This window comes from Wyeomyia smithii, chromosome 1, assembly GCF_029784165.1.
Source record: "Wyeomyia smithii strain HCP4-BCI-WySm-NY-G18 chromosome 1, ASM2978416v1, whole genome shotgun sequence".
Classification (NCBI taxonomy): domain Eukaryota; kingdom Metazoa; phylum Arthropoda; class Insecta; order Diptera; family Culicidae; genus Wyeomyia; species Wyeomyia smithii.
In genome coordinates, this window is record NC_073694.1 from 199,426,228 (window position 1) to 199,448,940 (window position 22,713).

At 39.4% G+C, this 22,713-nt stretch overlaps 1 protein-coding gene across 3 annotated transcripts in view; it reads right to left on the bottom strand.

Annotated features, from left to right (window-relative positions):
* Positions 1-22,713, bottom strand: part of LOC129718959 (uncharacterized) — a 389,511-nt gene that overhangs the window by 331,139 nt on the left and 35,659 nt on the right. For all 3 annotated transcript variants that reach the window (XR_008727097.1, XR_008727096.1, XM_055670225.1), the window contains exon 2: positions 980-1,750. Coding sequence is in view for 1 of the 3 variants with exons in the window: in XM_055670225.1 (XP_055526200.1) it covers positions 980-1,351 (372 nt within the window). In the remaining 2 variants the exon portion in view is untranslated. The remainder of the gene's footprint in view (positions 1-979; positions 1,751-22,713) is intronic.

The window sequence follows — 22,713 nt, forward strand, 5'->3', positions numbered from 1 at the left end:
TTAAGTTTCAAATATACTAAATGCTGGAAGACGAAATTGAGGGATTAATTTTACATTTCACACAGTTTGTAACAAAATATATAAATTTGAAATAACTCGATTGCACGTCTAAATATATAATTCACAAAATTTACTGTTCAAATTTACATAATTTGGAAGCAATTCGCAATGGAGTGCAAATAATTTTCCATTTTTTTACGACTTCAATTTTTGCCTATCCTCATCTCGTGTCCGTCTTACACCAGCCAAAGCACGGCTGAGATGATGCAACGCGCTGTCGTTTCGAAGATTTAACAAGGGCATAAACTTACCCCCGCACAAGAAACCGCACACAGTCCAAATAAATACTCGAATCGGACAGACCGTAATCCAACCGCCGCGCCGCGCCCGCCAGCAGTGCACATACGGGGGAGCGAACAAAAAAAAACAACCAGAAAAGAAATGTTGTGCATCTTGATTTACGGTTATTATGCACCAAAGTACCCACAAAATTCCGAACCATTTGAACATAATTCTGGCGGACAATTTTTTTTTCGGTGTGCACCAGCCGTTACTGATGTGCCTTTAGTAGGTATTGCTACTTCGGTAGTATTCGATTTTCATGACACTTGAACATAGCAAATAAATGGTTGAAAGTAAGCAGCAGCGACCAGAGCGCGGCGAGAAAGGAAGGATACAGAGCTAGAGGTTTGCAATAATCGTAAATAACCATTTTATTGTCGCAAGCGAACAAGTGCCTTTTCGGGAAGGAATCGGACTCGAAGAACTCGGTACGGTATCACTGGTTTCCGATCGACGGGGGAGTGAATTCAGTGACACAGATGTTAGAGATTCGAGAAACCTGAAAACTTTCCCTTTTTCCTTCTAATCAATTATCTCAAAACATGATTTTTAATCGATATTAAAAGTATTTTTATAGTTCTGATGCTCAAGATTCTGATCAACGAACGTTAGCAACCCACCCTCTCACCCAACTTACCGGTGTCGAGTAAGGATGCGCCGTCAAGCAAACGCCGTCCGCCTTCAGTTGCTCCGCCAGCAGTGCCTCCAGCTCGCTCAGCATCAGCGGCGAACTGTCCCGCTCCAAGCTGTCACTGTTATCCGACAGCAGTGACTTGGGATCATTCAGCTGAAAGTATACACTGGCGGCGCCCTTTTCCCGCAGTAACCGCACGCTTTTCAGCAGTTTGCTGCGGTGCTGCGGGTTTTGCACTCCGATTGCGTCCAGATCTGGATCGCCAACCTGCTTGCAAATCTCCAGATCGTCATAGCCGTTGTCCAGGAAGCTCTCGGCATACTGGCCGAGTCCGAGTGCACGCAGCCACTCGCAAACGATATTGCTAACCGCCATCCCCTGTTTTGCTGCTCGTGTGTCTTTCGTGCTTCGCGTGCAAGAAGTTAACGTTTAATGATCAAAACTGTCCTTCGTCGGTTTCCTCTCATCGCGGGGCGCTACATTATAGCCAATTCATGTGCCGGCGACCTGTCATTAAAACTACTTTTCCGGAGAGCTCATGCGGCCCTGTCCCCTGGTTTCGGTCGGTTTCGGACGCTATTTCCACTGCACTTTGCGGTTCCGTTCGGAAGGGCCCTTTTCCTCCTGTTTACATTTCACATCAAAATTGCCGTTTTTGTTTCTTGTTGTAAATTTTTTTATGCTGCTTTGTTTACCACAATCCACCGGAGAGTCGTAAAACCGGACTCTTTCGTTTCGGTTTTAGCCTAGTAGGGCAGTTAATGGCACTGCAATCTGTAGAAAAAAATGAGAGAGAAAAAAATGTTAGAAACTGCCGCACTAGGGTCGAAATTTACACCTCTCTTAAGAGAAGAAAGAACTGCTGAAATTAGTGTGTTTGTGTGAGTGTGGAGAATGAGGATGATAATGATGATTATAAACTTCGGATGAAAGTTTATAATGAGTAAGATTTATGGCACGGTCGGATTTAGGTTTGGCGAAGCGTTGACAGACTGTGATTTACGAACGGGCGGCCAATTAAAAGCCGGCACTTAGCTCGGAGCAATTCGAATGAGAGTGGCGTGATGATTAGCATAGGTGTGAAGCATGTCCAAGTAGTTACAATTTCGAGGAAGTAGCAAAGCTATTTAAGATCTTTTGGTTTTTCCACTTCAATTTTTTTCGCTATTTTAAGCTTGCGGTTTGCTTTTTCAAATACTCCAGGCCGTTTTATTAGGCGCTATTGTTCTCGATTACTGTACGACGTAGCGCCAGTATTTTGTCTTCCCGTTACATAATAGCAAATTTATTAAGTGCAGAGTTGAGAAAAAAATGTGATACGAAATTAGGTGATTTCGTACTACCGGTGAAAGTGACGCCAATGTTAAAATCCGTTTAAGCTACGAGCAATTTTGGTTACCACTAATAATCATATCCGGCAACGGAGTTGTGGCTAATCAATTAATGATTCTTTGAAGCAGTCATTTTTTCGGTGGCGGAGCCCGTTTTCCACGAGCGCTTGTCATAAATCTGTGTGAGTGAGCGCAAGGTGAACTTAAAAAAGCAAGAGAAACGCGAGTGCAAGAAGATCGTTGCCCTCCCGTGCGATGCTTCTCGCACTAACACAATGCACACTGGGAAAAAATAGACCCAAAGTCCCACTAATTAGAAGCCGCTGGGTTGGCAACCTGAAATATAGCATTTCTTATGTAAAATTGGCCAACAAATCGATTGGTGATATTTTCATTCTGCTCAGGGCACGGAAAAGGGTCTATATTTCCTAAAATACACAAAAATAGGGTGAAAAGGGGCAGAATAGATCATTTACCGTGCCCTGCTCCAAATGAAACCATCTTCAATCGATTTGTTGACCAATTTAACATAAAAAATGCTATATTTCAGGTTGCCAGTCTAGCAACGATTATTTAGTGAAAAACCCGGAATCCACATTTCCACTAAATAATCGCCGCTGGGCTAACAACTTGAAATATAGCATTTCTTATGTAAAATTGGTCAACAAATCGATTGAAGATGGTTTCATTTTGGTCAGGGCACGGAAAATGGTCAATTTTGCCCTTTTTCACCCTATTTTTGTGTATTTTTGGAAATAGAGACCCTTTCCCGTGCCCTGCACAGAATGAAAATATCACCAACCGATTTGTTGACCAATTTCACACAAGAAATGCTATATTTCAGGTTGCCAGCCCAGCGGCTTCTAATTAGTGAGAATTTTGGTCCATTTTTTCCCAGTTTGCAATGGTTCAGAGAAGAATCAAAAGATAAGTATTAGTGTTGGTTACATTTTACTTGTGAGTTATTCGCTCGATTTGAATGGCAGAGAGGATAAGCCGAAGCAGTTTTTTTCTCTCTGCCTTTTGACAATTCCTTTTGTGCTTGTGACCAGGTATGCCACATTTCAATCTGTATTTTGAATTTCAAAAATCTTTTCAAAGATTTTTAGTACCAAAATTTTCTTAATCGACCGCTTATAGAGCGTGCTGAAACTTGAGGAACGCAGAATGGAGGGTTGTCGAGGACTTGTAATACTTCTTGTTTTCGTTCCTCTTTGCAGTCGTGTGATTCACAGTCTGGTTGTACGGTGCTGCCTTGTCAAATGCGTAAGGCAAAATTGGTCGAAACCTTTCCGCTCAGATTTTGTTTAGTTCTACAATATAGTTTAGAAGTTATCATTCGTGCGAAAGATTAGAAAGTATCAGTCTATTGTAAACCCTTACGGACATTTTACCCGAGTTTATGCTCTTATTTTATGATTTTCCTAGCTTTCGTGAGAAAGCTATGCAACAATTTTTATTCAAATCATTTTAAATCCTTGACAGTAAATATAGTTATGAAAGTCCACGACAACTTCATTTTAATTTTGTTCTGGCATTTTGTAAACTAACTTCAAACTCTCTTTTGTTTCATATTTGCATTTTTTTTAATTATTAAGGCTCTGGATGTAGGAAACTTTGCCATTTTTTCTATTTAATAGGCAACACTCGCATCGACAACAAAGAGAGAATCGTTGTTCAGTATCGTATTTCTTACGGTGTGGAATATCGTATACCTTCCGAAATTCGCGCCTGCTGAATTGCATTTGTTTTCTCGAGGGTACTCCGAAATAATAATAGACAACTATTTAAACACTTGGATGCATCTGGTAGTGAATTGTATTCGCGCGCGTTGCTCGTATAGACCCATGAGGTCTGACAAGAAAGATACTCATCGATCGTTATCGCATTCACGCGGAACACTGTTCGACTTAGTCACCTACCACGGTTACAAAACTCTTCCTTTCCGTCGCAGTCGTGGAGATACAGAGGTAAACTCGGTCTCCGACATCAACGACTGTTGTATCTCCTTCCTTACAACATCCTTCATTATCCTAACGATCGCAAGGACGTGACCGGCGCCGCCGTTACCCATGCCTACAAAGCGGTTGCTACTGAATTGTTTTACTATTCTGTGCTCTGTTTAGGATACTGTTTTCCCTATCAAAATCCTTCGGTCGCTATTTTGAGTTCAAATCGAGATTAGTTTTTGCCTTTTCTGACCTTTAGAACCCCTTTTCGTTGTTATAAACTCTATTTGGGATTATTTTTTTATTACATGCTCTTTGTTAACCCACATTCGCTTTACTGAGCTCAATAGAATTTTTTTTTCACAAATTTGGGATCATGTGCAGTATTCTTTGCGCTCTTCATAGCTTGGTTTAGGATATATTTTTTGCATTTTTCAACTTTCAGAAGTTTTTTCTCAATTATAAGATTAGCATTTGAGTTTTTTTTCGGCATTTACACCTTTTTTAGATGATCTGCGCCTAATTTGGGATATTTTTGTATTTCCTGATCCTTAGAAACTATTTTTACTATTTTTTGCTAAATTGAAATTTTTTATTTTACTATTTTGGCTTTCAAAAGTTTTATGTCGCTATCCTGAACTCACTTTGGGATTTTCTGGTCTTCAAGAACTGTTTTTTGTTGTCATTCGAAGTTTAACTAAGCTGTTTTCCCTTTTTCTGGTACAGATCGGACTCGACTATTCGGAACATCAAAATAGTAGGAGGGTGGTATCAAAGACACGACCGCATGACGTAGGACTATGGCATTTTTCTATATTTTCATATCTAAGATTGCATTTTCATTTGCTGAGACATTGGAGCGCTTTGAAAAATAATTAATATAAATAAAATATATGAATGAAACCTTATTTATACTGGCATCTCCACTTTGCAGATTTTCGAATCAGAAAAGCATTTGTTCGTATCTTGTAATGACAAAACAAACATTTGAATTAGCGAACTCGGTAGATTCTACCTTTCTCAGTGAACAGCAAATACGCACCTATTCTGTATTTGAGACCAGAACGATTCACTACACCGGCCGCTGTCGAAAAATGAACACCAAGAAAAATATGCATCCTTGCTATCAGCAAGGTTTTGTAAAAGAGAAAATTCAACAAGCCACTTCAATTACAACACTTTAAGGCATCAAAAAGTGCCAGTTGCCGATGATTCTTGTTCTCCGGTTATTCCGGTTAGAATTCCAGTCATTTTAGTACTTTTGCAGTAGCCATGTACTACTAACAACCGCCAGCATTACCGGTGAAACCGGCACGAGATGACCGATACTATTTTGTCTTTCCTCCTTTCAACGGCTAGCACCAGTGACCATATGTCACTGGTACGGTTTCAGAATGAAAACGATGGGGCGAAATGTTCAAATGGTACTTTTTATATAAAGGTTTCTTCAGTTTTGTGGAAAGAGGGAGGAGTTAAGAAGAATAGGGAATGGAAAGCAAAGTAAAAAAGCATCGGAAGCAGAAAGTGACCTCGAGTAAAACAACAACAACAACAAATCGTTTACAAAGTTAGATCTGTTGTATCCGTTAGTGTCGGCTGTGCTCATTTACCAATTTTTCAATAGTCTATCTGAAACAATAGGTTGTTTTTGTTAGGTAAATTTGACCGTACAAGAATTTCTGATCAATTAATGCCAGAACCTCGATAACCCGATTATGAATGACTGAAATATAAGCGCTCAAAACTTGACCACTTTTCCCTGGTTTTTATCTGGTTGAATTACTAGATTTTCAAATTCAGGTACCTAACTTCCAGATAGACGTAGTCCTACGTCAAAAAATTTGATTCCAGATCAGGGCTCTCCATTCTCGAAACAAAACAATGCAACTGATATACTCGCGCTGTCATTTCGATTCGAACAGTTTCATTTTAACTTGATTCCTTTCGGCTACTGTCAACAAATCACTTCTTTCTCTCTTTCCCTCTTTCTTCTTTCGGATCATTTCAAATGAAACTAATGACTATTTCAATCGACGGAGAGAGTGACGGAGGGAGAGACTTTTTCCTTTCCCCCAGCGTCTCAATTAAAATTAGCACCGCATCGCGTCGTTTGTTGGTAGTTTTCTAATACCGCAAACCGTAGATAGAACGACAATGGCATCCAATTAATACGTACGTACTGAGTTAAGAGCTTTCGACTGGGTTTCATGCAGCTAGCTGGTATCCAGCCATGTTTCGAGAACTAACATCTCAGCGTGTGTGTAAACGAGATAGCATATCACCGCCACTTTTCATACGCATAACATAGCATCTGTCAATGGGGCCCTCAAATTGCGGATCCGCTGCGATGTCAGCAAATAAGATAGAGATGCCATCTAGCTAGATTCTTGTGACTCACGAAGTGCTCGAAAATAATACAAAAGCTTTTTAATTGAAAGCGTCGGGTCAAAGCATTACTATAACCTGATAATTGTCAATTGAAAATGACTTTGTCAGGCTAATTACAGAAAAAATATTCAAATTTGCTAATAAGGAACAAAAAATAAATATTTCCCTTCTTTATTTTACTCGTATGATGCAGTGGCGTCACCAGAAATTATGTCTGGGGCGAAATAGGGTAAAAAATTGGACATTGATTATTTTCAAAATTAAAAATGAACACCAAAAAAATGAAATTTTCCGGATAATCGAGCCTAAAACTCCGAATATTTGAAATCCTGATAATCGAGTCTCCGGATAATCGAGTCCGACCTTTATTTGGAAAGCTCTATTGAGCTTGAGCTTGACAATCACATATTTTGTCGTTGCTCCTCCGTGCAAACCACGTTTGTGGCTACATGAGAATAGTTCACCATTTTCAATTTACAATAATTCAGTAACTTCCTCTTTGTATAAGTCGATAACGATGCCGGCTACGTTCTTACGGTCGCTAGGGTAAGAAAGAGGATTGTAAGGAAGGAGATTCGACAGTCTTCGTTGTCCAAGACTGAAATTGACTCTGCATCTCCACGATTGCGAGGGAAGGGAAGGTTAGTAACGGAATGTTGCGCGTGTAGTTAACTCATTATGAAGCTTTAGCTATGCTGAGCTCAATTGTGGATTTTTTGTTAGGGGAATAGAATTACGGTGTCCAACGGTGAGAGCTCTTGTAATATGTCCCTGTTCATTATACACGTGTCCTTTTATAAATACAATGATCACTATAGTGAAGTGCCTCGACACGCTCCCATTCAGGAAAGATATGGTTTATGAAGCCAATTACCTTTCCAAGGGTTTAAGGACTGAATCTCTTTGGGCTGTTTACAGCCACTTTTATGAAATCTTAGTCTGCGTTTGAATAATGCACCACAGCTGCTCAGCCACACAGTTCCTAGGTCTCGATTTCCATATTACGAAAGTGATAAATAACATCCTGAACCCTGTGCCCGACTAATACCCCGGAAAATGTTTTTTAAATGATAGCTCGTGCCCCGTTACTAGACCTACGTATGTACAAAATGTTTTTTGTTGAGCTATTGGGAATCATTTCCTTTTGGTCTTTTGTACCCTTTAGGAATCTTTTGTTCGTTTTTCTGAGCTCAATTTGGGAGTCTTTTCTGACTATTAGAAAAGTTTTTCACAAATCCAGGATTCGTAGTCATTTTAGTTTTTGACTTTTTTAGGTTTTTAAAGGCCATTTTTAGCTTCAATCAGCTTGAGTCAGAATATTTTTTTAACTTTCTCCACCCTTAAAAACCTTTTTTAGCTATTATTGTTTTAGTGTTTCGTGCTTTTTAAACCCCATTTAATTGCTTTGCGGAGGCAAATGAAAATTAGGCATTCAGAAAATCTGTTCTATGGACTGTACAAGCTAATATGATTTATTTTACCTTGAAAAACTGCCTTCGCTATTCTGAATTCAATTTCAAGTCAAATTCTATCGAAAAGCTCTCTCTCCAGAAAGACATTTTATTTTAGCTCAATTTAGGAACATTTTTCTTTGCTAGCCAAAGCTCAATTTGTGAGTATGTTTTTTCGCCTTTGAATCCTTTTTTTACTATTCTGTGCCCAGTTAAAGATCATTCTCATTTCTGTCTTTTGAAAACCTTCTTCCCAAGCTCAATTTTCAAAAATTTTTAAATACATTTTCTAACCTTTAAATATCCTTTGGTGTTATTCTCAGTTCAATTTCAATTTTTTTTCGGGCCAAATATACTCAATCTAATACACCTCATATTTGAGATAAGTTTTAGTATTAGTTTTGTTGCTTTAAAAACCCGTATGTGATCTTTTCTACTATCTTAAGGATGTATTTACTTTTACTAAATTTACTGTTTTGCTGCTTCGAGATCAGTTTGGGATATTTTTGATGTAAAAAGCTTTCATTTGCGGTCTCTCTAAGTTTAGTTTTTTTGCCTGTTTCGGCCTTACGGTCTCTTCCGATTGTTTTTTTTTTGCGAATTTCTGGGTGTAAGTTTTTTCACTATTCTGAGCTCGTTTTGGTATTATTTCTTCCTTCTTTTGAGCTCAATTTGGAATTATTCTCTTGTTTGACAATTGCTGGTATTAAAAAAATAATTTATTGCTATTCTAAACTAACAATTTAGGATCAAATTAATTTTAGACCTTAGCCGTTCAGCTGCATTTTCTGCGTAATCTGGAAGCGGTTTCATTCTACACTGGATTTTCTTTTTACGCGATTGATGCGTGCGCGCAAAAAAAAAGAAAAAATCGCGTAATTTCGGGAAAATCGCGTAGAAAAATCGTGTAAAATAAAATCCCGTAAAAAATAGTCGCGCAAAAACAGAATTCAGTGTACATTTTTCTGATAAAGACAAGCCTTTTTCGTTAATTTAAAATTTGAATGATGAAAAAATCTGGGACCCTAGTGTGCCTAATGACGCCATATGGCATCAGGATATCTCTCGTGAACCCGGATACATTTCGATATCTCGAGTTAAATATTCAGTGTTTCCTGCACTTTTGTCATTTATTTAGAGATAATTTCATTTATTTAGATATCATATTTGGCCTAGCAAACTGATAATTTTTCACAGATGGAGAGATTTTTTAGACCTTTTTTGTGCAGTGAGTGCTTTTCTGAAAGGGCTAAAAACCGTTGGTTGTATGGAAAAACTGTCTGAGAATGGGTGGTAAGGTATTAATAATGCGTCATAAAAAACACACACCGTAACAATTTTTTTTTTGGCTAAAAAAATGAAAGTAAGCACTAAATTTCGATTTCAATTTTGTTGTTGAGTTGATTTTTTAAAATTATTTTTGTTTTTTTTTTTATATTTTTTTTTAAATTTTCCGTGTTCTATGATTTTAAAAGATTTTAACAGCTATTTAGGTAATTCTGAGCTTATTTTGAAATTATTTCACTTTTTTGGAACTTCGTTATTCTATTTTTTATAGGTCTTTTCAGCTCAATTTGGGATCAGTATAAATTGTCAGGGTTTCAATTTTAGGACCCCTCTTTGCGCTATTTGTTGTACCTGTTTTTAGCCTTAAGGAGCATTTCTGTCGTTCTAAGCACAGCTTAACGTTATTGCCTCTTTGGTGTTTGGAAATCTTGGCTCGACATTCTGAGCCCCATTAGGGATCTATTTCTTCTATAACCTTTTTTGGCATGTGGAATTCTTTTTAACCTGTTTGTCATTTTTGTTCTCAGGAAGAGGTTTGAAAATAATAGACATTTGAATATTTAAAAATAATTTTAGGAGGTTTTTGAAAAAGTATCGCGAGCAGAATGAGCGAGAACATTGTCTTGGTGAAAGAGCACTTCGCTTGGTTTTAACATCCAATCGGCCAAAAATGTACAGTGTATTGTTTGTTGATTGTTTTACCATGTCCATAATCATATTATGCCTTGCGAATCCCAAAAGTTATTGATCAACACCTTACCGACTGATTGTTGCGTTTTTTATCAGTTTAAGTCTAATGACTGCAGTGGTGGAAGCAGATTTCATCTATAGATTCTACGTCAAAAGTTCAACACGTTCGTTTTTAAACAATTGTTAAGAAACGCGGCATCCATCGCGGGCGCAACTTCGCAACCAAAAAAAAAAATATTGCTACCATATTGAAGACATGTTGAAAATTTCATTCGAATCAAAGACGTTCGAGGTTAACTTAGTTCATTTGGCGAAAGATTGCGTGAGTATTGTCATCATCCGAAGCGACCAGAAAAATTGCGTAAGTTATTTGCTAAGCATTACCATTTTGTGCAACACACCCCACCTGAAGCGGTAGATTTTCGGCATTATTCTGCCCTAGTCACGTACACACCGTAAGCCAAGTCTGTGCATGTGGTCCGCACGAAAAGACAGCACACCTTCGTCCTCTGGGACACTCTGCTCGGGAGCCGACTTGCGCTTCCAGCATTCCACCGGTGAAGATTGCCAGATAATTTCACCACACAGCTTAATCTCTCGCAACTCGGCAGCTTGCAGCATAGTTTCGGTTGCCGCGAAGCATTCCTACTGCATAAAGCGTTACACCGGAACCAGCTCGGGACAGTCAACCTTTCGCCCGTGTACAAGAAGCTACAGCAAATTACCATAAAGCCACTCTTCGCGAGAACCGTGCACACTGCAGGCAGGCAGGCAGGCAGGTCAAATGACTGTCGGTCCCGCCCTGCGGGAGCAGGAGGAGTTAAGTAGACACACGTTCTCCGCCAGGCCAGTGCTGTCACGAGGACACTCTGCGTTCCGAGCGCGTTAACCTGCTTATTTCGAGACACATCCCTGGCGAGACGACGATGCACTGGGCAAATGAATTCAGATATGGTAATGTGTGTGTATGTATGTATTTGCTAGTCATAGTTCGCTTCTGTGCCGAGAACTTCTCTAAGCAGGTAAGCAGCCAAGAGCGGGGTGGCGGGGAAAATGAATTTTCCGGCTTCTTTTGCCAGGTGTCCAGGAGGCGACCGACCAGGCCAATTCCGGCCACCGTCGAGGAGTTTGGGTTCCGTTCTTCCCTGAAATATTTATGCATTAACCTATTCTCTGTCCCCCTCTCCCCCACGCACGTCAGCCGGTGTGCATTTTGCTTGGCTTTTAACGACTTGGGATGTGGAGTGTATGTTCTACGATGCTGAGTGCGGAGAACTTGCTCTTTTGTATCATCCCGAAACTGTGCACTAGCCACTCTGGTTACCAGTCGGTCGATCGGTTGGTCCACGTTAAGCGCGAGGGAAGCTGAGAATGCATTAAAATTTATTCATTAAGTCTGGTGGAGTGCATTGCTTCTGCAATTTCTGAGGTGCAATTAAAAGTTTGCTCCCGTCGTCGTAGAGGAACAGATGGTAACGGTACAATCTGTTTGTGCTGTTTTTTTCGGGGTTGGCTTTAAGGGGTTGCACCGTTGCACCATCTTTGTTTGTTTATACACAAAAAGGTATAGTGGTGATGCAGCGGATGGTTTCATTCAGCTAAGAGCCTAGTATGAAGATGAAAATGGGCCGGCATTTATCATCGTAAGCGAAAACCTAGCTCCAAGAAATAGTAATTCAGTCCGGAGAGTAGGGAGACGAGAGCGAGAGAGTGGACAGGATGTGGCTGTACCATTGCGGCGGCGGCATACGTGTAGTATTTGATGCGAACCGAGAGCCGAGAGGATGATTCAGTTTCTGTTCTGCGTGCCGCTTTGAACTAGAACTTGGTCTGGTAGACATTTTTGCCGTTCGGATAGCGGACAGACAGAAAAGCATATGCCTATAAGTTGTAGCATCATTAGTTGTAAGAGTCGCACATAAAGCAGGGACGACTATGGTTTCATTCGAACTATCTCTACAGCCACACGCTACACTAGTTCGGAACAGCTTTTGTCAGGGCTGTAAATACACTCCAAATAGTTTGCACAAACTATTTCGATTTATTAGTATACTTTTCATCCCGACTGAAATTCTAAACGGAATGAAAACAGACTGCTCAGAAGATTTCGCCTCACTGAATCGTACACTGCTTTGAACTTCGTAGGTGTATTTTTTTGACAGTTATTGTGTTCCTACCCACAGCTTGACAGCTTTTCACCATCGAAAGCTGACGCTAACTTGCTTCAAAACCGGCTCAGAAAAGGCTGACTGATTAACAAAACAAAACGGTTTCCTAATTTCAGATCGCAGAAAGGCTGGAATTTTCCTCGAAAGCAACCACCACCGGTGATGAATGTATTATCAAAACTACATGTTTTCACCCTCGTTGTCGTCGTCGTCGTCGTAGTCACCACACACGCAGCCCCATTATTCAAAATGAAAGAAAAACAGCAGCATAAAAGACGGATTGACGACGAGACTTCATACGACGATGCCGCGCCGCTGCCGCCGGTTTGGATTTCGGCTGTGTAGTGCCTTTTGTGGTTTTAATCTCAAAAGTTTGCTCACGAGCTATGTAATTATTCATGCCACTTTTTATTTCGGTGACGCCAGAAGGCCTTTCTATTCGCAAATTAATTAAGTCTACTTGCCGGTCGGTGCTAAGTCTAGACCTGTTTGAGCAGGTGTCGACAAACTGAGAAGAAGGTATTTGAAAGTATGCCCCGCACTGAAATAATGCTAATGGTTGATATACAGCTTGAGAAGGAGGCGGCAGAGGCTTGAGTGTGGAGCTATTTTGACAGATCAATGACGTTGGCGGACAGGCTTTAGTGGTTTGTGCCAGTTGGCTGGAGTAGACGTCAGTTGAGTTAGGCAGCTGATTTGCAGTGAAGGTTGATTATTGTTTCGAAATAATTGCTTGCCTTTGCGGGGTTTGTGTTGGCTTTTTTACCCCGTCGAACATTATGTAAGCTTAGTTTAATATTTTTTGCAAGCAATAATTTTCCTCAATTTGGACGAAAATTGACTTCGCAAGTTGTTCGATCCGTCTGTAGCTATAAATTAACGACGATCAATGCCTTCTACCAGATAATTTTAGTACCGTTTTTCGATCTAGAGGTAGATATATGATTTTGTGGGCGCAGTTTTTGTTGCAAACCAATAATAATAGTTATTGCAGCTTCCCGAATATATTGCTAGCCATGATGCAATTTATACACTGCTCAAATATTTAACATAGCTGTAGAATATTATTACTGGCGAGTTACTTCCACAAACTTTAGTTCAAGCTTTGGTGTGAACAATATTCAACAAAAGTCAATTTCTTCAAGTAATCCACCAAAATAATGGAAGAGTAATGATAAAAACTAAACAAAACCGCACCAAATGATCTATAGCCGCATTTCGACCATTTTTGCTTTGAATAAAACTTTGCACACCCATCCGAATCAGCAAACTAGATAGTTGGATTTTTTTAGACTCGTAGGTAAAAGGAACGTATTTATTTTGACACTGGCGTCATTCAAAGCATTGAAGCTAAGAAACCTTTGGTTATACAAAAGAAACTGTTCAAGAATTAATTCTACAATGGATCTGCTTAATAGAAAAATATACACCGTGAAAAACATCTTTTTGGTCGCGAGCATTTTTACAAACACACCAATTTTAATTCACAGAAAAAAGGTAAATCTGTTTTGTAATTCATTTTTTAAAGAAATTATAACGAAATTTATGGTAAAAAACCCAGGATGTAGAAGTAAAAAACCAATTTTTTATTGTTCAATTTGCTAAAATTTTCTGTTGTTTTTGAATAAAGAAGAAGATTCTTGATTCTTGACTAACCCCCTTCAAGTCAGATTTTTTTTTATTTTTCTTCATTTCATCAATTAATTGGGGATCGTCCATATGGACCCCCCTCCCTTCACGTTACGTATTTTACGGACGTTTCCTAACAACATTTCAGCTTCAGATAAGTATATTTGAAATTGAGAAAAATTATTCTTCTGCTGCAAATGATCGATGTTTCTTTCTCTTACATATTACGAGCAACATAATTCATTCTGTTTTCTAGAAGGCATTTTTCCGAATTTTTAAACCTTCTGGTAGATCAGCCATCCAAAAATTCATTTTCTTTTAAACATTGTTATTTTTTATCTCCCAAAATAAAAAAGTTATTTGACATATTCGTAAAAAATGCTTGGTTTTCCATCACATATTAAAATGCCAATATCTCAGCCCCTCGATAAGCTATCAATGATCTTATTTCATATAAATCATCATGAATCCCGCTTTGCAGTAAACATTTCAGTTCTTGATCGAACATTTTTTTGTCGTTGAATAACGTCTCACTTAAGTAGGGTGGCCTTCCAAAAAATCGAGAATGAAAGATTTCATACGCTTACTACTTTGTTACCTCTGAACGAACTTTAGTCATTAATATCTCGTTGGATAAAAAACAAATTACTCTAGTTTATGAAATCATTACATATTCCAAACAGTTTCTCATAGTAAAGTGGTCATACTGCATAGCAAACTTGATTATGATTCAACCAATCACGTACACACAATGTTACAATCCAAGCACTTACCCAGCACAGCCGACACTAAAGCATACAAGGGATTTGAATTTGCACACGATTGGTAGTTGTTGTTGTTGCTTGGTTCGCTTGAGTGCACAACGACACGCCCACCGGAAGTATAACGGTCATTAGTCACATATAAAAGTTAGTATACAATAAACTAGTTTTCATTGATCATCCGATCATTGTAGTAAAAGGATGCATTACTGGAAACCGAATCGACCAGTAGCAAGCAGACTTGCAGACTTGCATCACACGCATCGCCCGGCAAAGCGGACGGTTCTTTCTGGAGCAGCAGAAAGCGATCGGTGGTAAATATTAGTCTCTTATAGAAGCGCACGCCATCGAATTGAATTTATCATTCTTTCTGGAGCAGCAGAATGTGGGTGGCGACAAATATTGATATTGATTGAACTGTCATCTTCTGAAGAAGGGCGTGAACAATAACCGCAAAAAATGCGTAAAAATGACTCGAGTTTATAGCTTCATTTCATAAAACCTATTCCGCCCCTAGAATAATTGTTCCAACTGATGTCTCGCGATAAAGTTTTGACCATCTAGGTAATTCATCAAAATACAAACAGAAGTACTTCTGCATTTGTACTACTTATTTAAGTACTCAGCCATGCATTTGTTAATGCCAAATGCGCGTTATTCAACGTCGGTTACGTGGTTGTGCCTTGGATACAACCGTCTGCTTTTCATGTGTTTTTGAGGGTTTCATCTAGAAATTATCCCTACAAAAATGTGGGAATCGCACAGAGCTCTGTGTGAAAAGTGAATAAAAGTGGTTTTAAAGCTTTAAAAAATGCAAATTATGTTTGGGCAACCTGTAAACAATTTTTTAGAAAGTTGAAATTTGCTGCAAAAATATTATAAATAACATTCTGTTTCAATCTAGGGCTTAGCACCTTGATTTTTTCAGCTGCAGCGATTTTTTTGGGACATCCTAATATACACTCACAAACATACCAACACGCATATATACATTTTCGTGAACAAAAATAAGTATACACGCATAAAATCATGCATAACCACACCCACGTACACAGATACATCCATACTAAGATTAAAATTTAAATTTGTTTTTTTTATTCGACTATTTATGATTCATAGTCCCACACTTAAGCGCAGATCACTTTTGACAGGAACGTCCAATTTTGTTAGTTCTGGTTGCTTTTAAAAGGTTTTTATGGTACTTTTGATATAATAATAAATATTATGCTGTAAGATTGTAAGATAATTTACATATTTTAAAAAATATGCTTGAAACACTTTTTCCATCACTTTTCTTTCTGTAATTTTTGAACCACAAGTGTAGTCTTATAAGAAGTAGCCAGTTTTTTGGTACTAATTTTGTCCAAATCGGTTACGTAGCCTTTGGGATATTGGAGCATCGTGATTTTCACATTTTGATAGAAAGTGCCTAAACTAGAAGTCCGATTACTATAAAATTCAATAGCAACCTCTGGGGCAACTTTTACATTCGTTTGGCGGAAGGTGAGACGGACGGACGTTCGTACATATATTAACAGTAGCGTGGTGGGTTATGGCAGTATCAGCTGGCTTTCCGAATTTGCTTCCCGCTTAAACAAATCATTTCTATTTTATTATTTTTCAGTTTGTGTTGTCAGAGTGCCTTCATTACCCCACTACACAATGGTCCAGAAACCGAATTTAAGGGGAAAGTCTAGAGCTCTATAGTAACATTTTAGAGAAAAACTTTTTTCTACAAAGTTGTTACATATGATAACGCGGTTATTGAATAATTATCAAAAATTAGGGTAACCCACATTTTCGATGAAATAAAGTATCTAACTTTTTTCTCTTTGCAGATAGAAGAAAAAGTTGTTCTACAATGTTATAGCTTCGTTGATTTTTAGTAACTTTGTTAAAATAAGTGTTTCTCTATCTTTGAAAACAACCGATTGATATTGAAAAAACATATTTTGCGCACTATCTTTTTTTTATATATACGTTTTTTATTTGTTTGTCATTCTTTTTGGGGCAAACATAAAAAACATCCCTTAGTCTCCATTTCAAGTACATTTGACTCTGAAAATGAAGAAATTTTTAAAAACATTTTATTTTCAAAAATTTAGTAAATTTAATTTAAAAACATGACGAAAATTTAAATTATTTGCTACACTATGCATATAAAAGCACACATATATATTTTTTTGATGTTTTTTCTTAAAACTGGAAATAATTACCTTTAACTCAATCCAAAAAGATCGAAAATCGACCAACCGGTTCCAAAGGTAAGAATACAGCCAGTTTTTTATGGTAACCCTATTTCGGAATTGGTCACGCAGAGTGCTTCAATTGTGCTCAAAATTGCAGGGATGGATCTCTATTGAAAATTATCATACTCGTATTTTTTTATTAGGTCGTTAGGGGGACTAGCTCCGAAATTGGGGTACCACAAAAACGATTGTATTTGATGTATTTTATTTTCAAAAATTCGTAACTTTTGAACCAGCTGATCGATTGTCGATCGTTTTAGATCAAATTAAAGATGATTACTTCTAGTTTTAAGAAAAAATATCAGAAAAATAAATCTGTGTGCAATGAATTTATAGTTTTCTCGAGAATTTAAAAAGACATTTCCGACGCTGATTTTCAAACACGTTTTTCTTGAAACTATAAATTTTGAATTGGGTCAATGTTGCACGAAACCGATGATATAGCATCGCTGCATGTTTATTCTTCGATTGTTCATTCTTTGTTATTCTCATTCATGTTCAGCTGGCAACATTCAACACAGTAGTATACAGTAAGGTCTTTTTTACACGGTTGTTTTACGCGGGTTGCTTAATTAATCAATAACGGTTCAAGATATCGACCTCATTTCAATCACGTTTTCCGTTTAGGCCAAAAGTAATCATATATCGGTTTTCAAAAAAAATCACAATTGTTGGTGTAAATAGTGAAAATTTAATCTGTTGAATTTTGGTCTCTAGATTGACCACTATCATATTCAAACGAGGTTCAAACATTTCAAAAAGATTTTCTTTGTTAATTTTGCAACTCAAAAAAGTCTTATTTTACGCGATCTCATACAAATTATGAACGCATCCCACGTGTAAAAATAGACCTTACTGTAGTAGACTTTACATTGAGTAATATAATAATATAATGAAATACCCTCAACAATGCATTTGTTGAAAATGTGCATAATTTAAAACTACTACTAGTTTTACATCAGTCATGCGGCCGTGTCTTGGATACAATCTCCCACTTTTTTATTCACGAATTTAGGTTCAATCATTTTAATTATTGAATCGCGGTAACTTGTTCTGGTGAGTTCAAGAAATAAATACGAACCAGAGAAGTCGACAAAGACATATGGGACGAAATAAGGACGACTTTTGGAAGCTCTGTACATGGATCTGTAGATCGCTATACGTCCCTGGTGGCAGCCGAATCCTACTGGATAAGTTAGAGCCCCGCCACTTCGACATCGTTGTGCTGCAGGAGCTTTGTCAGAAAGAAGAGAGGGTACGGAGGATTACTCCCAGAGCTGCAGTATCAACCAATCAGTACTGGCCAGGATGCAGAGTCCTGTAATCAAGTGGCAGACGATCAACGACAGGTTGTGTATGTTGAGAATAGAGGGCCATTTTTACAGCTACACTATCCTCGCCTTCACGAAGGAAGACGCAATGTAGAGAAATAGCTGCTCGCGTCGGGACATCAATATCGTAATCGCTCAGATCGGAAGAGAAGAGATGTACAAATCGGTGATCGGTCCGCACAGCCTGCACACCGAGATGAATGACAATAGCCAGTGAAGCGCTAACTTTGCAGCTTCCAAAGGACAGCAAACCAAATTGACCATGTTCTCAGCGATGGCCGGTTCTTCACAGACATCACCAACGTACGCATCTACCTAGTTGTGGTATGCTTACGCTCGACATTGTCGACCGTGTATCACATCAAGCAGCTCCAGGACTACCAGGCTGCAGAGGAATACGTGAACAGCTAAAGGACGGCTGATATAGGATTTGCACAGCTATCAGGGACTCCACAATTGCGACACTAGGAGAGGAGGCAACGATCAGCATAAACGACTGGTATTACGGGGGAAGCGAGGCAGCGGTGAGTAACAAGAACCTAGACAAGTTAGCGAGGGAGATTTAGGTCAAGTACAAACGGGCAAGGAATGAATGTGAGGAGTCCGAGCAGCTGTTCCATGTAAACGATACCCGAAAATTCTATGAGAAGGTTAACCAGTCTCGCAGAGCGTGCCAGCGAAGAGGTTGATAGATGGAACAACTACTTCGAAGGAAACCTAAGCGGAACAGGAACTAACCTAGGAGCACCGGCACCAGATGACCGAGTACTAGGAGTTAGTTGCGAGATCGGGATGATGAAGCCTTATCCACAAGGAGGGTGACGAGCTGAAGTGCCACAACTACACCTACAAAATAGTCTCGAAGATTGTGTTCCGTGGTATATCACCTTTAACCAGGAGGTTAGTGGGCCAGTACCAAACGGGTTTTTATGGGATACCTACGAAATACCTACGAGCGAGAGGCTCCAAGGAGAACAGCATCAGTCTCCCAACTCAAGTCTGTGTAGACGGCGACAGGCTTGAGCTGGTCGACGAGTTCTTGTATTTAGGGTCACTGGTCACTAGGGTGGCAATGCGTGTATGAAAAAAATTTCATCATCGAATTTCTATAACCGACCAAGTACATTTTATTCATTGGCTTGAAAAAATAGATCTGTGCAAAATTTCAGCTCAATCGGACATGATTTAGGGGTGCCTCAAAGCGCTCAAAGTTGTGAAACGTCGGGCAGCTAACCTGGATTGTAGTGAACCCTTTTTTAAAAAAAGACCGAGAAAGCTAAAAAATTAAAAACATCCGTATAAGAGACGAACCAGTCGAAGACTGAAAGTCTCTATAATAAAGGAAAAAAAAACATCCGCATTAGGAGTATGTTTGCTGGTTTTCAAAAGCTAAGCGTTTTCAAAATCGATAAATTTAACGATGGTGGTCTAAATTTTGTGTTTGCTTCAATCCTATCCTTTTCCTGAAGTCTCATTTTCAACGAGTTTGGATTCCATCCTAAACACGGGACTCCATCACTGTCGTACAGCATTTCAATTTTAATTATAAATTTCCATCCACTTAAGCGAACGATTTTCATTGTTCTAAGCTTGCAAGCAAGCAAGTTGTGGATCATCATACCACTCACTTTCTATGGCGGTGCATTTACTACTGAAGCGTTACTGCTGGTAGTAATTTTTTCCCTCCAGCTCTTGCCGTATACGATAAAAAAAACCGGGAAAATTATCTTGCCTCATGACCAGTAGCCTCACAACTTTCACTCATCCGCTGGGTATTACCGAGAGCATACATCCGCAGGATCATATATCTCTTGGCGAAGCTGCCCATCATTCTCGGCTCTCACCCCCCGTAGGAGCCTGGCCGGGAAGATGAGGGCGCAAGAAGGGCCATTAAAAAGCATCAATATTTAATGAAATAATGTTTCCTGTAGATCAAGCACATCTACGTGAGCCTCCCCGCCAGACTGCAGCTGGAGGAAATGTGCCCAACAATGGAGCCGACCCAACAAAGAAGCGCCCGCCCGTATATTCGATTCTGAGCCGCAGGCATCCCACAGGAATGGCGGTGGAATTTATAGTTTTAAGGTGTATATATTATTTAAAGGTTTATTACTGCCTTGAGGTTCGAGTGCCAGTGCTCGGCTGACAACTTACCGCACAGACCACGGCAGCAGCAGAGAGCAGCGAGGTGAAGATCCTGCAAAAGGATGTCTGCTAAGCCAAAGCTCAGCTTGACAGTTCAAACTTACTGCGAAACGGAGGACGGAGGCTAGGATGGTGTTTATTTCTCACATTTTATTTTTTGGACCAATTTATTCAAATGAACATTTACGGTTCAACAATCTCCATTTTGGTTTCGTTTGATCGCCTAGTATAAATTTATTCACTCCGAAGGGCAGAGCTCGGAAAAGTGTTTATTTGTCAGTGCTGCTTTTGCGGTTTCGGCACGGTTGCGAGTGGTGAACTCATGAAATGCTATCGATTCGACATTGCTGCTGATTTGAATCTCTATTAATGCAGTGGTATTGAAACCTCAACCCACTTTTAAAACCGTGCGTAAATTGTACTGTCGAATATTACATCAAATATAGAAATGGTTACACCCATTTTGCTGTACTAGGCTGTGGCACCGTAGAAGATCTCAGCCATGAAACACTTTTACGGCAAAAGGCATTCAACGGAAAGGTGGAACGTGTCTCATTTGAAATTCATGAAACTGTTTGTGTCCTCCGTCGTCCTCGTCCGGAGGGTTTGTTTCGCTAAGTACCGAGGAATGCCACGAGCAAGGGACAGTTTCGGTCGACATCAGTTCTGCGGTGAAAGGAGATCAACATTTTCTCGAATCGCTGCCCGGAAAGGGTTCATTCGGATGAAATTGTAAACAAGGGTAAGGCGGGGTGAGACGATATCGAATATTCAAATTGCCGAATGGCTCATTTAGTGAAATGAGAAAATGTGAACATCGCCCAAGGTTAATACTTTTAAATACTTGAACGCTCATCGGGGTTCGGCAGCTGAGTTAAGGATTCGGTTTACTATAGAAGCTATTAACTTTTTGAAGGGTACCGTAAATAGTTTTTATTAGTAGAACAATCGTAAAACATGGTCGAGAGGTATTCGAACGGAAATCGTTCGTGGAACAGCTAGAGTGAAGAGGATTTGAAGAGTTCACATAATAAGTTGGACCAATATTGCTTATTAGGATGATTAATAAACATCAGACATTTAATTATAATCAATTTGAAAATTCTGAGATCCACAGCAGTTTACGACATTTCAAAAGTACAAGCATTCTTTCCCGGTCAGAACAATAAATCAAAAGAACTTCGAATTGGAATGTGTTATGGCTTCTTCGTTAAATGCAAGCAAAATAATAGTATATATTAAACACTAGGTGAAACCCTGGTATTTCTGTAACTTTGATATTTTATTTGTAAATCCTAATTCGAAAAAAATAAACTAGCCAGACAAAACTCGACGGTGTGGCACACAGGAATGTGTATTTTATAAACTGACACCAACCATGGAAAACGCCATCCTCCTCCGTATATTTTACCAAACAGTTTTGTTACATGCTAAATATTTAATTTACTGCTATACACACCATGCTGTTTTCGATTCTGTGCTGCAGAGCGATGCCAAAGTTTCGGAGCGACTTGGTACAGATTATGTCCCAACCAGCAACTTGTTCGTAGTGTGTTTGCGACCGTCCACAAGTTTTGTTATCTTGCGTCTAGCGCTACTGGTGAGCGAAAATGGGACGATCCGCATATCCAGATCCACGAGCCAGAACAAACACGAACTTATTAAGGAGTAGAAAAAAAACGAAACCTCCACATCACCTCCGCTGTTATAGTTAGTGGAAGAAAACCAACGCTCGAAAGTAATAAAAACTGAATCAAATATTCACACCATACTCTGCCGGAGTGCTGGTCCTTATTGGGCTGTCCTAGATTTGTACAGTCTGTTTCTCTGCTGCCACAGTTGTTTAAACAGAGACCCTCATCTTCTGCCGGTGTAGAGTGCAGAGACAACCTTTGCATAACCTGAAAGTTATTAAGTGTGACGGCAGCACGTTGACAAATAAAAAGTCGTGGCCTGGATTTAAATTCGTAGCTCTGCTGGGTTAATCAAATTTCGGGATGCAGTTTTCTTTAAAAACAAGAACATCGACGAGCTCTCGTTTCTTTGCAGTGCAGTGCAGTACACACACGAATGGAAAACCCGATTAGAATCGATTGGCCGGGTTCGCGCGCGCTTCAACAACAACATGACATCGTGTTTGCGAAAGGAACCTGATGCAACTGTGCCTGTTTTGTCAGCTGTCAAGTGTGCGCCATGCCGTCCAACCGATCGACCGACGCAGCGAAACGTGAACGACCGGTGCGGTGCTCTGCTGTTGTACGCCTCCTTTGCGCAGTTGCTCTATTTGTCTGGTAATTGGATATGACTTTACCCCGCTCGCTCTGCTAGACAGAAGAATCCACTTGTTTCCAGGTTGGC